Source organism: Struthio camelus, chromosome 5 (genome assembly GCF_040807025.1).
Source record: "Struthio camelus isolate bStrCam1 chromosome 5, bStrCam1.hap1, whole genome shotgun sequence".
NCBI lineage: Eukaryota > Metazoa > Chordata > Aves > Struthioniformes > Struthionidae > Struthio > Struthio camelus.
In genome coordinates, this window is record NC_090946.1 from 3,850,506 (window position 1) to 3,864,749 (window position 14,244).

A 14,244-nucleotide genomic window follows, 5' to 3' on the forward strand; every position below is an offset into this window, starting at 1 on the left:
CACCTGGAGAAGTCCTTTTTCCTCAAGCAATCACAAAGCAAGAGCCAGGGTGTCTAAAGTAAGGCAAAATAGATCTACCCCTTCTGCTCCTCCAGTATCTGGTGGAAAAAACAAGGCCAAATTATGCCCCAGGATCTGCTACAAAAACTGCAGGGAGAGGAGCAGCTGTTTGATAGGGGTCCTTTGAAAACATCGGGCCTTGCCTGGCTCCAGGCAGCCCCAGGTTTGCCCCTGCTCCAATATACCCAGATTTTCACCGGACCCTTCCTTATCACACAGGACTAGATACCTCCACGGCCTGGATGTGAAAAGTCACGAGGGAACAGGGCTGTGAGCATTGCCTAGCTCACCAGAGGAGGGTCCTGAGAAAGAAACACATCTTTATGCTCACAGTCAAAGCTACAGCAGGTCAGGATAAGAGCAGCTGTTCCACCAAAGCAGGGAAGACACATCCCCATTAATGGCTTCTATGCACCAGTGGTGGGGAGCACATCCCAGGGCAAACAGGGCGCTCTGACTGCCAACAGTGTTACCCAGTGCCAGGAGCACTGCAGATGCAGCTGGCTGGTCCTTTCAACCCCCTCCTGGGCACCTGGATGACAGCAAGTTGTGCACATACCAGGTAAGATGAATAGTTCTTTATTTCCATAATGAAACTAGATAACTGCTTACAAAACCTGCACGTTCTCCCTCCCCCCCCTCCCTTCTTACGCACATTCCCACTAAGGTCTCTCAGTCACTAACACCCACCAGCAAAGGGTTGGAGCCTTTTGTTGACTCAGTGACAATCACAGAAAAGAATCTAAAGCCAGAAAGACAAACACGAAACCAGAAAAGGAGAAAAACAAAACAAATCCATAAAGCACAGAGAAGGCGACATCCTGGTAGCTTCCCTTCTGCCAACAGCTAGAGCAAGGAAGCCTAGAGAAGCAATGAAACACGCTTGCCTCCCTCCCCTCCCACATAGCCCCCCCCCACCCCAATACTCCCTCCATCCCTCCCCAAACCCCAACACTGCAGCATGAGACCCCCTTGACCCCACATCTGGGGTTACAGACTGTAGAACTTCAGGCTCCGGTCCATGCCCGTTGAGGCGATGAACTTGGCGTGGTGGCCAAAAGCCACTCCTGTGGTGAGGCCGCTGTGTTCTGGGGAAGGAAAGCAGCATGTGGTTATGGCATGACTAGAGGAGCTTGGACAGAGCAAAGCATTGGGCTTTAAAGGAATTAGCCTCTGCTACATGCTCTTTCTATGCTGAGGGTCACTGACTCGCAGCACTAAGGGCAGAAAAAGATCATCTCCAAACTTGGCCCGTTCTCAAGATCCTGAGAGTTCACACTGCACAGCCAAGGGAGTGCCCGCACATTCTCCCCTGCACCCAGGGTAACCACTGGCAGAGACACTGATGGAGATGCTATCACTTTGCACCCCACAGGTATGTCTGCAGCGCCATGTACATCAGAATCAGAAGAATTCCTCTCCCCAAGGAGGGCACCTGAATGCCTCCCCTCCAACCTTCCCCCAGTCTGCCTCCTCCCAAAGCCTCTACCAGCTAGAACCCCTCACCTGTGAAGTGGAGGATTTCTGTCCACTGCTTGCAGATGTAGATCTGAACATCTGTCCCTCCCAGGGCCAGGTAGGTACCGCTCTGGTCAAAAATGAGAGACTTCACCTGCAGAGGAGAGGGAGAAGAGGCTCCAAACTGGCCATTGGGTGCCAGGGAGGCAGCAACTCCTCTCAGTGCCAACACCCATAGAGGGAACCCACCACAACTGGCACCTCTGCATCAGGCTCCCCCAGAGCGGAGGAGCACAGTCAGCACAGGGCTGGGAAAGTGGATATGGAGACAGGAACCTGCGAGCCTGCCCAGGCAGGTGATCACAGGGAAGGGTCACACACCTCAAAGTTATTGTCCAGCTGCAATGTCTTGAAGTTCTTGAGCTTACGCAAGTCCCAGAGCTTGACAGAGGAGTCGTCTGCAGCCGTGGCAAGATAGTAGCCATTCTCGGAGAAGGCAATGCTAGTGATGGGGCCCGAGTGCCCTGGGAAGTTGGCCACATTGGTACGTTCCTGGGAACAAGACAATCAAACGCTGGTGGCTCATAGGGAAATGCTGAATCCAGCATCCTCAGCCCTCCCAGGGCACCTTGGGTTGGGGTCTGGGCAGCAGTTTGGCAGACAAAGTGCAGGTAAGCACAACAGCCCCCAAACGGGCGGGATGGCAAAAATCTGCATGTGCCCAGAGAAGTGGGGGTGAGGAAAGCCATGGGGCACCGTCACCCCATGCAGCACCCGAACTCCTACTCTTCACATCAGCTCCAGGGACATGACAGAGCAGAACCCGGTAACTGCTGAGCTCTGTCCATATAGCTCAGCCAAGCAGACAGTCTATGCCAATCTGTTATCAATCTGCTTCAGAGTTACTCATCCCACAGCAGAGCCAGACAGCCTGCCTGCAAACACTCCTGCTCCCCAGTAGCTCTCTTAGGGACACAGCAAACACCTCGTCACAAGATCACGATTGCCAGCTAAAGCACCAGAAAAGAGGCAACTCTTGAGCTGAAGTGTTATGTTTTTGGAGAAAATGGCAGAAGAGATCCCCAAAGCCTCCCCCCAGACTCTCGCTTCAGCAGACATAGGCTTCGTGCCTTCGACTGAGCACTATGCTGGGCACTGAACTGAACAGACCAATACACCAGCTGTGTCCCCTTGCACCTCCCCAAACCCTCTTGCCTGCCCGGAGCTACCCTTACCTTCAGATCCCAGATCTTGATCTGGGAGTCCATTGTCCCTGTTCCAAAAATGAGCCCGTCTGGATGGAATTGGGCACAAGTGAGAGCTGCAGAAACACAGGGAGAAATTCAGAGCGCTGGGGAGAGTCTATCCTGGAACACCTTCTCACCTTGTTACCAGGCCCCCCCACAAGCTTTTACAGGGTCCTGGAAACCCAGGGACCTGTGGGCAGAAAAATCCCTTCTCCAAAAACTCACAACAGCCCCTAGGGATAGAGATACCCAGCCACAAGCCTTACCACAGCCAGAGCTCTCATCCGTCACCTTGGTGAGGATACGGCCTGTCTGGATATCCGAGAAAGCCCAGTACTGGAAGAGATAAACAGGGCATTGAGTACCCAGAGACGAGGGGTGAGGGGGTGTCTGTACTCTCTGTGCTCGGTCTCACCTGGTCATCAGAAGAACTGAGGAGGTAGTCACCTGTTGCATGGAGACTCAGCCCTGTCACAGAGCCCTCATGGGCACGGACAACTTGCACACAGGAAGCATTGGGCACAGACCAGATCCGGATAGTAGCATCAGGAGAAGCTGAGAACACCAAGTCCTAGACAGGGACGAGGCAGGGAGGTTAATGCCAAAGGCATACGGTCAAAAGACTTTCACCTCTCCACCTAAGAGTTTCCTATGGACAAGAACTGGCCCATCACCAGTCTGCCTGAGATGAAGACCCCTCACCCCCTAGAACAGACCACCAGGAGATGGGTCCAGGATGTCTGATCTGGAGTCATTTGGCTATGAGGAAAGAGGCCAAACATGGGCATGATCGCACCTGAGATGGGTGGAACACAACACTGGTAACCTTCTTAGAGTGTCCCTTGAGCGTTGCAAGGATCTGCTCCGAAGTCTTGTCAAAGACAATAACGTTTTTATCAGCCCCCCCTGCAAAATAAAGTGGAGACTTGTAAGAGACGGGAGTCTGTGGCTAGCCAAGTCCAAGTCCGCCCATCTTTCCTCAGGATCACGTTGTCCTGAGACGCTTTGCACTGAGTTGAGAGAATTTCTTATGCCCCTTGCCACACACCCACCCCCTGGAAGCACAGAGAAAGGGACCTGCACCAAGGCAGCCGCAGCTCTTTGCTAACAGCAGCCAGCCCCCCGCAAGTGGGGACGACTCCCTTACCAGTGAGGATCTTGTTGGTGTCGGAAGGACAGAGGTCCAGGGCAAGGATCCCTGGGATGCTGGCACTGTGCAGCCCCTGCACAAAGTAAAAGGTCATCAGATTAATGCTACAAGCAAGAAAAAGCCCCAAAGGGAATTGAGAGGCTCTTGAGGGGAACCCAGAATGTTTCCTTCCAACAGTGGGAATCTGTGCCACATCTATTCCAGCACACGCCCCTACCCCTGACCGGCTGTGGCACAGAACGCCATGACCCTCTCCCTGCGTTGCCCAGCAGCAAATCTGTTGCTCATTAAGCTGCAAAGCAGCAAAGGAGATGCCTGGATGCCCAGCTGGCAGGGCTAAGTTTTCAAGCCCTTGTCTCATGCCATGGCACTCACCACGTGCGAAGCCACCTGCCGGTACTTGCTGAGCTCCTCTGGCTTCACCAGCTCCTCTGGAACCGTCTTCCCTCTCTGCAGAAGAGAAATAGCATGGAGGCAAATAATGGCCTCCCTCAGGGGCATTTCACATCCTGATTTCCACAGCACCTTGTTTCACATCACCCAAAGCCACTCAGCTCCATCCCCCAGAGCAAGATGCAGCCACTCACCTTCTTACGCTCCGTGGTCAGCACCGTAGCCTTGTCTTGAAGCTGCAAAACAAGAGAAGGTTGGTAACACACTGACTCAGCTCTCACAGTGGGAAACTGGAGAACAGCAGCTGCCAAAGGCCATGGCAGCACAAGTGGAAGATCCTTTACCTTCTGAATGATCTCGGGGGTCATGCCCGCAAGCTCTCCCAGATCCATGGCCTCCCCAGCACCCTGTACAAGACAGAAGGGGGCTGGTTACATCCAGAAAGGAAACAAAGGGCAAACATGCAGAGATATGCAGTCTCAACTCACTGCCACATTTGGCTGGGAGGATGGCACCGTCTGGGGCACGATGAGGCCAGCCTGGGGTTTCAGAGTTGCCAAGGCTGCAGAGGCAGAGAAAGCCTATAAGTTAGACAGGCCACTTGAAGGCAAAAGGAGATGGTGTCCAGCCCAGCGATCTCTATTGAGCCCACCTGCTCCAGGGCCACACAGTGCCCTCTGCTCCCCAGCCCACTCTCCCCGAGACCCAGGACATTATCCAGAGGTACATAGCCCCCACACAACTCCACGTCACCTTCTCTGGCCGCGGTGACCTCCTTGGTGAGCCGAGCAATGACACGGCAGGCAGCATCGTGCTGGTAGAGTGCGTGGGACAGCTCCTGGCGTGTAGTCTGCAGCTGCTGACGGAGGGTGAAGCTATGCAGCATGACAGCATCCTGGCAGGACAAGGAAGAGCCAGACAGGCAGGGGAACACATTAGCCCCAGTGCAGATAGCCCTTTCTCCCCGAAGGGGCCAGCACTGGTACTCCGCTCCATTCTCAGCCCCAACCCAGCTAGGGGCCAGCACTTACCCACTCATCCTGGAGGGCTTTCAGGATGGCTGGTATGCTAGTAGCAGATGGCGGCTTGGGTCGGATTGGGTGGGCGACTGTCAAGGAGATAGTGTGAACATATCAGTCTCTGGGGTCAACTGTGTCCTCAGCATCACCTAAAAAACCTGTTTCCTGCCAGTCCCTTCATACACACACACACTCCTTTCTGTTTACATCTTCTAGCAATCCATCCTTTCAGCTCAGCTTTCTGACTGCATCAGTGACTGACCAGTCCCTTGGGAAATCTTTTCTCAGGGTCCCAGCACTTTCTCCTGATGACTTAGAGCTGCTGCCAGAATAGATACAGCCACTGGTCCAGTTTATCTGGCAGTCTGCCCTGGGCACAGCCCACAGCACAGCAACACAAGATACCTAAAACCCCAGCTGTGCACATCCCACCTCTGCAGATCACAGATTTTTTCAGTTGCACATCACTGCTGCACTGACTCTACTCTGCTGCTGCTTCTCCAAGTCCTTTCTCTGGCAGCATTATCCACGTTCATAAATCTACCTGCCTATGCCTAAAATGGCTTGTGCATCTCTGTCCTGTGCCCCCAATCTTGATGCAGCCGAGACCCCTGTGCTTCCCCAGAGAGAAGCAGTACAGGCATTGCAAAGCACAGGTACTCAGGCTCTGGGCGCCTCTGCTCCTGGCACATGCCCTTCTTACCTTTGATATCTATGAGCTGCTCCTCCGAGAGAGGCTGGTTGTTTACAGGGTCGGTCCCATTCTCTGCAATGTACTTCTCGATCAGCCTGCGCTCATAGACATGGTTGGAGACTGGTGACACGCAGGGGTGCTCAGGCACCTCGTTAGAAACTGTATGAAGAAAGGAAGGAAGATTGCACAAATTACAGCACCACTGCATAGCATAAGATTAGGTCCTGACATGGCTCAAGTGCTGGCAGTCCCTGCTGGCCTGTTGCCTCTCACAAGCGAGAAAAAGGGCTACCCAAAAAACTGAAGTCCTCCCCAAGAATACAACTACACTGTGCAACATGCCCTTGATACGAGAGGCAGACCAGACCTCCTTCTAAGACGTATGTTGCCACCTCTATGCCACACTAGCAAAACATCTATCGCTCCCCTCCCCATCAGCCAAGCCAGTGAAGGCCCAGAGGCCAAGCGCACCCAGGTCAGCGCCTCAAAAGGCAGCTATTAGCAAGCTTTCCGAAATCTTTCTATACTACTACGCGAGTGTGGCTCAGGCCCCCAGCGCTCCCTGCTTGTGCTGCCTGCTCAGACAAGGCGTCAGCAGCAGGTTTCTCCTCTCAGCTGGCGGATCGGAGAGGCAGCTGCTAGCTGCGGGTAGCTGCACCGGCTGATAGAACCCTTTCTCCGTGCTGCCGCATCCTTGGGGTAACGGCCCTGCTTTCGCGGAGCACCGCCGGCAGGTGAGAGCTGAGGGGAGAGTCGAGGCCCTTCGCGCCCTGCTCCGCACCCCCCGGCCGCGACAGCGAGCGCGGCGGAGGGGGCAGAAGAGGCTCCTCACGGCGACACAAGCCCCGCCAAGCGGGGCCGGCCGGGCACGGGCACGGGCACGAAACGCCGCCCCGGAGCCTGGCCCGCGGCCGCCTGCGGCCCGGCCCGCGGCCGCGCACTCACTGGAGCAGATGAGGGCCATGGCGGGCCCCGGGGCCGCCCCGCCGCCGCCTCCGGGTCCGGGTCCGGCGCGCGCGGCCGCAGCGACGGTCCGAGGCGCTCACGCGGGGCCCCGCCGCCGGAAACGGAACTGCTCCCGGCGTGCCTCGCGCCGGGGGGGCGAAGGCCGCCCCGCCGCTTCCGCCCGCCCCTTCCCGCGCGGGAACGGCGCCTCCCGGCGTGCACCGGGGGCAGGCACGGCGACGGCTCCCCCCCCCCGCCCCCCCGTCCACGGCGCGCCCAACAGGCGCCGGCGAGGGCTGCGTTGCCATGGCGACCAGCGCCCAGAATGCCGCGGGGTGCACGGCCCCTGGACTACGGCTCCCGGCGTGCCCCGCGTCGCGGGCGGCTCCGAACCGAGGCTGGGCGCGCGCGCGGAGCCCCGGCGCGGCCCTGCGGCGCCCCCGCGCGGCGGCGGCGGTGAGCGCCGCCCCCTGCCGGCCGGGTGGTGGGAGAGGGGAGGGGAGGGGAGGGGAGGGGGCGGGGGGCCCCCCGGGGGGCGGCACCGAGGCGGGTGGGGGGGCCGGGGAGATAGGGGATAGCAGGGGCGTGGGGTTCCCGGGAGGTGGGTCCCTGGGGGAGATCGGGAGGGACCGGGGGGGGAACGGGGGGGGGAGATGGGAAGGGGTGAGGATGGGGTGCGGGGGGTGGGAGAGATGGGAAGGGGTGAGGATGGGGTGCGGGGGGTGGGAGAGACGGGAAGGGGTGAGGGTGGGGTGCTGGGGGTGGGAGAGACGGGAAGGGGTGAGGGTGGGGTGCTGGGGGTGGGAGAGACGGGAAGGGGTGAGGATGGGGTGCTGGGGGTGGGAGAGACGGGAAGGGGCGAGGGTGGGGTGCTGGGGGTGGGAGAGATGGGAAGGGGTGAGGGTGGGGGGCTGGGGGTGGGAGAGACGGGAAGGGGCGAGGGTGGGGTGCTGGGGGGTGGGCGAGCTGGAGAACCTGGGAACCAGGGTCCTGTGCGATTGGAGGCACCTAGGGGATGGGGAGAAATGGAAGCACCCAGGAGCCAGACAGAGATACCCCAGGAAGTGTGGTCTCTGTAGATGCGGAGAGATGGGGCACCCCGTAACGATGAGGTACCTCGGGGGCCAAGGAGGACTGGGAAGCCCAGGTGGACGTGGCAGGAAGGGCCGGGGCAGGATAGGGTACCTGGCTGCGGAAAGAGCTGGGGTAGAATTGGGTGCTGGGGGTGCAGGGTGTCCTGGAGGGGCTGGCGGTCGTGGAGACAGTGCCCCTTGGCCCCTGGCGCAGCTGTCCCTCCGGGGGCGGGAATGGGTGTTGGGCGCCCGGCTCGGCCACCCGGCAGGGCCCCCCGCACAGCCCCCAGCTGCCCGCCAAGGCTCAGCTGCCCTTGGGCACGGCCGGCCCTGGCATCCCGCTGACGTGGCCTGGGGCCCACCAGTGACGGCTTGCTAAAGATAGCCCCCCAGCCGGCCGAGCCGGGGTTCGCTCAGCAGCAGGCGCCCGGCGCCCCGCTCGACCCAGCCCCTCGGCAGCTCTGGGGACGAGGGCTCTGCCTCCCCGCGGGACGCTCGCGCTGGCCGGGGGCAGTGACACCTCCAGCCTTGGCGCGGGGCCCCGCTGGCCAGGCACTGGCAGCCGCTGCCAAGCCCCGGTGCTGGGAGCAATTTGGGTGTGCTGAGGAAGCTGCTGGGCTGAGGCCAGGGCTGAGGCTTGACTGACAGCCGAGGTGGCCTTGGCACTGCGGGGAAGGTGTCAGCTGGTTAGTGCCTGCGCCAGCGCGGGGGCAGCAGGGCCCCTGCCCTGTCCAGCCTTGCGCCTACTCGGGCTCTCTCTCTCCCCCACAGAGGTTCCTGGGCTGGACACAAGACCGAAGATGGGGAGCGATCCGGGGCGCTGGCTCCTGCTCTGGGCTGTGCTGGCTCTGATCCTGGGGGCCACCTTTCTCGGGGTGGCAGCGGGCAGGATGGAGGATGGGCAGGAAGGCTTTCGGAGGCAGGACACCGAAGTCACCGAAGACTTCCTCTCGCGGCTGGGCCGAGCGGCGAGGGAGACCCTGGAGACCCTGGTGGGCCGCGAGCCCCTGCAGCTGGTGGCGGAGGTGAGGCGCTCTGTCCGGCCGCCAGTGGGGCAGGGGCAGGGGCAAGCAGGGTGCCCACGTTCCTGCTGGCTCCCGCAAAGCCCTGCAGAGGATGTGGGAGCCTGCATCCCAGAGAGGGATTTGGGGGCCCCTCTACCTTTCACCCTGGGGGGCAGGGAAACCCAGGGGGCTCAGATCTTCTTATAGGAAGATCTGTTCTGCCTGGACACCAGAGCTGTCACAGCTGTGGTGGGAGCCGTCCCTTGCCAATCCACCCACTGAGCCATCCGGCCTCAAGCAGCAGGGAAGTGAGCCCTGCTGGTACCTGCTCGTCCCTCCTGGGAGAGGCAGCAAAGCTTTTTTCCCTTCCCCTGGTGCATTGTCTCTCCCAGCCCACGATGCTGAGCAGCTTTGTCTCTCCCTGTTCCTCACAGAGCCTCTCCGCTGTGCTCTGGACCGTGTCCTCGGGCATCTCCATGGCTCTGACTACTCTCTGCAAGATCCTGGGAGAAATCCTGACTGTTTTTGGCCTGAACGGTGAGCCAGCGCTGCCGCTGCGTTCCCTGGGGTCCCCTGACTCCAGCCCTGCCCTGAGTGCAGGCCAGGCAAAGCATGGGAGGGGGAACTGAGGCCCAGAGAGAACAGTCTGTGGGGCTGCTTTGGTGGAGCCCATGGCCTCCCTTCACTGGTAGAAGTGGAGGCTCCAGGGAACACTGCCCTGGATTTGCTCCCGAGGACAATTAGGTGAGGGACAGGGACACCCCTCCCAGCCTCTTGCGGGCAAGGAGAGTCTCGTCCCTTGCCGGGAGGGTCATGGCCAAGCTAGCTCTGATGCTCTTCTTTCCAGGGGACCTCCTGGTCCAGACTGTGAGGCTGGGCCCCAGCGAGGTGCAGAAGCTGCTGCTGTGGGGCCTGGCCATGCTGGTGAGCTGCTGGCTGCTGTCACGGCTGCTGGGGCTGGTGCTGGACCTCCTGGAGTACGCGCTGTGGTGGGTGAAGCTGTGCTGCTTCTTGCGGGCCTTCATCTACATCGTGGCCTCCCAGGAGAACCCAACGGTGCAGGCGGGGCTGCTGCTGGGGCTCTGGGTGCTCTACGCCCTGCTGGGGCGCCTGGCGGGGGCACGCGGCCCTGGTGCCGAGCTGGAGGCCACCGTGCGCAGCCTCGAGTGGAAGGTGGAGGAGCTGCGGCGGCGGCAGAAGTGGGGAGGCCCCCGGAACCGGGAGGAGGAGTGAGCCGGCGCCAGCAGACCCCGGCGCATGGTCTGCTCCTGGTGCGCTGTCTCCAGTGCACCCCGGCAGCCTGGCCCCGGCCCGCTCCCCGTACCGGCACTCCCAGCATGCGTCCCCCCTGCTGCACCCCTGCACCCCACCTCTGCCCTCCCCACCGGGTCCCCCCACTTGGTGCACCTCCCTTCCTGTTTCCACCACCCGCTCCCCCCCAGTTCTCCCGGTAGGCATGTTTAAGCCAGCCCAGGAGGAACTCCAGCCCAAGAGCCCTGGGTCCCAGCGAGGGGAACAGGGCGCCTGCTCCATGCAGCACCCACGGCGCTGGGGACCTGTTCCCTGCACACGCGCTGCAGTGCCTTAGTTCTAGCCAGCGGTGCCTTACACAGCCTGCACCCACGGAGGGAGATGGGGGGCCTTGGCTCTAGCGACTCCCTTCGCTCCCCATCTCCAAACCCAGCCCCACCAAAGAGGAGAGCAAGGGGAAAGCGTTTTAATCCGTGGTGCGTTTGCCTGGCCTGGCAGCAGTGCCATGCATCTGCCCATGCCAAGCACAAAGCCGTTGTGTCCATCTGTCCCATGTGCGGGTACGGACGTGGCTAGGCAGGAGGGAGAGGATCCGGCTTAGCCAGCTGGGAACCTGCTCCGCTCCTCTGAGTGTCTCTCGGAAGGGGGGGTCTCCAGCCACGGACCTCCCTTTGGGGAGAGCAGCAGCGATTTCTCTCCCTTCCCCAAAAGTGGGGCTTGCGATTGTGCGTGGTGGGTGCCAAACTGCTGCCGTGCACCTTTTCTAGGGGACAGCTGCCAAAACCCTACTTTGTCGGTTCTTGTTTTTTAAGCTGCTTTTTAAACTGTTTTGATACGTGGTACCAAATAAACACTATTTAATCACCGCCTGGCTGGGCTGGGGAGTTCATTTTCCTGTGCCAGCAGAGAAGCGGCAAAGAAAAGACTGTGGCCGGCCGCCCTGCGTGGGGAGCGGCGTGGGCATCCTGTGAGGCCGCCCCGGGGCTGGGATGTCACAGGAGCAGGGCTCTGAGTCGGCGGCTCGAGCCGGGGTGCTGTCCCAGCTGTCCCTCCCGCTGGCTGACTGGTTTTTTTGGGGCAGCGAGCCCTGGCGCTGCCGCGCAGCGTGGAAAGGGGATTAACATCTCCTAAGTGGCCGGCTCTGTGCTTGCCACCTGGGGCCCCTGGCTGTGCTGTGTCCCAGTCTGGTGGGTCCCTCTGTGGGGTGGGGGACGCCAGCTGGGCTCTGTCCCCGTTGCGCCAGGCTGTTTCCCCACCACGCACAAAGGGACGGTCTGTTCCTGACCCCAAACCCTTGGAGACCTAAGTGGGGCTTCAGTGGCATCCCTGAGACCTGCTCTGCCCCTGGTTGGGGGACGCAGGTCAGGGCAGGCGTGCTGGGTGTGGGTCTTGTGTTTCTGGGGCAGGCGAAGGGCGCCTGGGGCCCATAACAGGCTGCAACACGCCGGGCCGCGCACATGTCTGTCTCCATCTGTTTGCTGAGGCTGGAGGAGAGGAGGGAGGTTAGGCGTGCCGGGATCTGTCCCCTTCCCCCTTCCCATCCTCCTCCAGCCTTCCCCACCACCGGCACCTGGCTGGTGCTGGTCTGGCTGGCTGCTTGACTCTGTCTGACTCTATCCCCCCAGGCTCGCCCAGTGTCCTCCTAGTCCCTCCCAGTGGCACCAGGATCAGGGTGGAGGGCAAAGAATGGACACTGGTCTGGATGCTAGCTCCAGCCCTGGTGACGGATGTCTCCAATATGCTCAGCGCTGCCCGTCTCAGGGAGGGGTGCTCAGCGTTGCCCGTCCCCGGAGAGGGGTGTCCGGTGCTGCCCGTCCCGGGGAGGGGTGCCCGGCGCTGCACATCCCGGGGAGGGGTGTCCGGCGCTGAACATCCCGGGGAGGGGTGCCCGGCGCTGCCCGTGTCAGGGAGGGGTGCTCGGTGCTGCCCGTCCCCAGGGAGGGGTGCTCGGCTCTGTCCGTCCCTGGGGAGGGGTGCTCGGCGCTGCCTGTTCCAGGGAGGGGTGCTCGGCGCTGCCCGTCTCAGGGAGGGGTGCTCGGTGCTGCCCGTCCCCGGGGAGGGGTGCTCGGCTCTGTCCGTCCCTGGGGAGGGGTGCTCGGCGCTGCCTGTTCCAGGGAGGGGTGCTCGGCGCTGCCCGTCCCCGGGGAGGGGTGCTCGGCGCTGCCCGTCTCAGGGAGGGGTGCTCGGCGCTGCCCGTCCCCGGGGAGGGGTGCTCGGCGCTGCACATCCCGGGGAGGGGTGCTCGGCGCTGCCCGTCTCAGGGAGGGGTGCTCGGCGCTGCCCGTCCCGGGGAGGGGTGCTCGGCGCTGCCCGTCTCAGGGAGGGGTGCTCGGCGCTGCCTGTTCCAGGGAGGGGTGCTCGGCGCTGCACATCCCGGGGAGGGGTGCTCGGCGCTGCCCGTCCCCGGGGAGGGGTGTCCGGCGCTGCACATCCCGGGGAGGGGTGCCCGGCGCTGCCCGTCTCAGGGAGGGGTGCTCGGTGCTGCCCGTCCCCGGGGAGGGGTGCTCGGCTCTGTCCGTCCCTGGGGAGGGGTGCTCGGCGCTGCCTGTTCCAGGGAGGGGTGCTCGGCGCTGCCCGTCCCCGGGGAGGGGTGCTCGGCGCTGCACATCCCGGGGAGGGGTGCTCGGCGCTGCCCGTCTCAGGGAGGGGTGCTCGGCGCTGCCCGTCCCCGGGGAGGGGTGCTCGGCGCTGCCCGTGTCAGGGAGGGGTGCCCGGCGCTGCCCGTCTCAGGGAGGGGTGCTCGGTGCTGCCCGTCCCCAGGGAGGGGTGCTCGGCTCTGTCCGTCCCTGGGGAGGGGTGCTCGGCGCTGCACATCCCGGGGAGGGGTGCTCGGCGCTGCCCGTCTCAGGGAGGGGTGCTCGGCGCTGCCCGTCCCCGGGGAGGGGTGCTCAGCGCTGCACATCCCGGGGAGGGGTGCTCGGCGCTGCCCGTCCCCAGGGAGGGGTGTCCGGCGCTGCACATCCCGGGGAGGGGTGCCCGGCGCTGCCCGTCTCAGGGAGGGGTGCTCGGTGCTGCCCGTCCCCGGGGAGGGGTGCTCGGCTCTGTCCGTCCCTGGGGAGGGGTGCTCGGCGCTGCCTGTTCCAGGGAGGGGTGCTCGGCGCTGCCCGTCCCCGGGGAGGGGTGCTCGGCGCTGCCCGTCCCGGGGAGGGGTGCTCGGCGCTGCCCGTCTCAGGGAGGGGTGCTCGGCGCTGCCCGTCCCCGGGGAGGGGTGCTCGGCGCTGCACATCCCGGGGAGGGGTGCTCGGCGCTGCCCGTCCCGGGGAGGGGTGCCCGGCGCTGCCCGTCCCGGGGAGGGGTGCTCGGCGCTGCCCGTCCCCGGGGAGGGGTGCCCGGCACTGCACATCCCGGGGAGGGGTGTCCGGCGCTGCACATCCCGGGGAGGGGTGCCCGGCGCTGCCCGTCTCAGGGAGGGGTGCTCGGCGCTGCCCGTCCCGGGGAGGGGTGCTCGGCGCTGCCCGTCCCCAGGGAGGGGTGTCCGGCGCTGCACATCCCGGGGAGGGGTGTCCGGCGCTGCACATCCCGGGGAGGGGTGCTCGGTGCTGCCCGTCCCCGGGGAGGGGTGCTCGGTGCTGCCCGTCCCCGGGGAGGGGTGCTCGGCGCTGCCCGTTCCAGGGAGGGGTGCTCGGTGCTGCCCGTCCCCAGGGAGGGGTGCTCGGTGCTGCCCGTCCCCGGGGAGGGGTGCTCGGCGCTGCCCGTCTCAGGGAGGGGTGCTCGGCTCTGCCCGTCCCCGGGGAGGGGTGCTCGGCGCTGCCCGTCTCAGGGAGGGGTGCTCGGCGCTGCCCGTCCCCGGGGAGGGGTGCTCAGCGCTGCACATCCCGGGGAGGGGTGCCCGGCGCTGCCCGTCCCGGGGAGGGGTGCCCGGCGCTGCCCGTCCCCGGGGAGGGGTGCCCGGCGCTGCCCGTGTCAGGGAGGGGTGCTCGGCGCTGCCCGTCCCCGGGGAGGGGTGCTCG

General features: G+C 63.1%; 2 protein-coding genes across 2 annotated transcripts; one reads left to right on the plus strand and one right to left on the minus strand.

Annotated features, from left to right (window-relative positions):
- Nucleotides 1-623: 623 nt before the first annotated feature.
- Nucleotides 624-7,105, minus strand: PRPF19 (pre-mRNA processing factor 19). Its single transcript, XM_068944185.1, has 16 exons — nucleotides 6,967-7,105; nucleotides 6,031-6,180; nucleotides 5,340-5,416; nucleotides 5,062-5,203; nucleotides 4,797-4,870; nucleotides 4,653-4,715; nucleotides 4,503-4,544; nucleotides 4,291-4,365; nucleotides 3,913-3,988; nucleotides 3,562-3,671; nucleotides 3,181-3,336; nucleotides 3,032-3,101; nucleotides 2,754-2,839; nucleotides 1,900-2,070; nucleotides 1,567-1,672; nucleotides 624-1,148 (listed from the first exon to the last, which is right to left on the minus strand). The coding sequence occupies exons 1-16, from the start codon at nucleotides 6,983-6,985 to the stop codon at nucleotides 1,051-1,053; spliced, it is 1,515 nt and encodes a 504-aa protein (XP_068800286.1). The 5' UTR covers nucleotides 6,986-7,105; the 3' UTR covers nucleotides 624-1,050.
- Nucleotides 7,106-7,499: 394 nt separating this feature from the next.
- On the plus strand, nucleotides 7,500-11,159 carry TMEM109 (transmembrane protein 109). Its single transcript, XM_068944187.1, has 4 exons — nucleotides 7,500-7,567; nucleotides 8,811-9,064; nucleotides 9,478-9,580; nucleotides 9,891-11,159. The coding sequence occupies exons 2-4, from the start codon at nucleotides 8,840-8,842 to the stop codon at nucleotides 10,274-10,276; spliced, it is 714 nt and encodes a 237-aa protein (XP_068800288.1). The 5' UTR covers nucleotides 7,500-7,567; nucleotides 8,811-8,839; the 3' UTR covers nucleotides 10,277-11,159.
- Nucleotides 11,160-14,244: the final 3,085 nt, after the last annotated feature.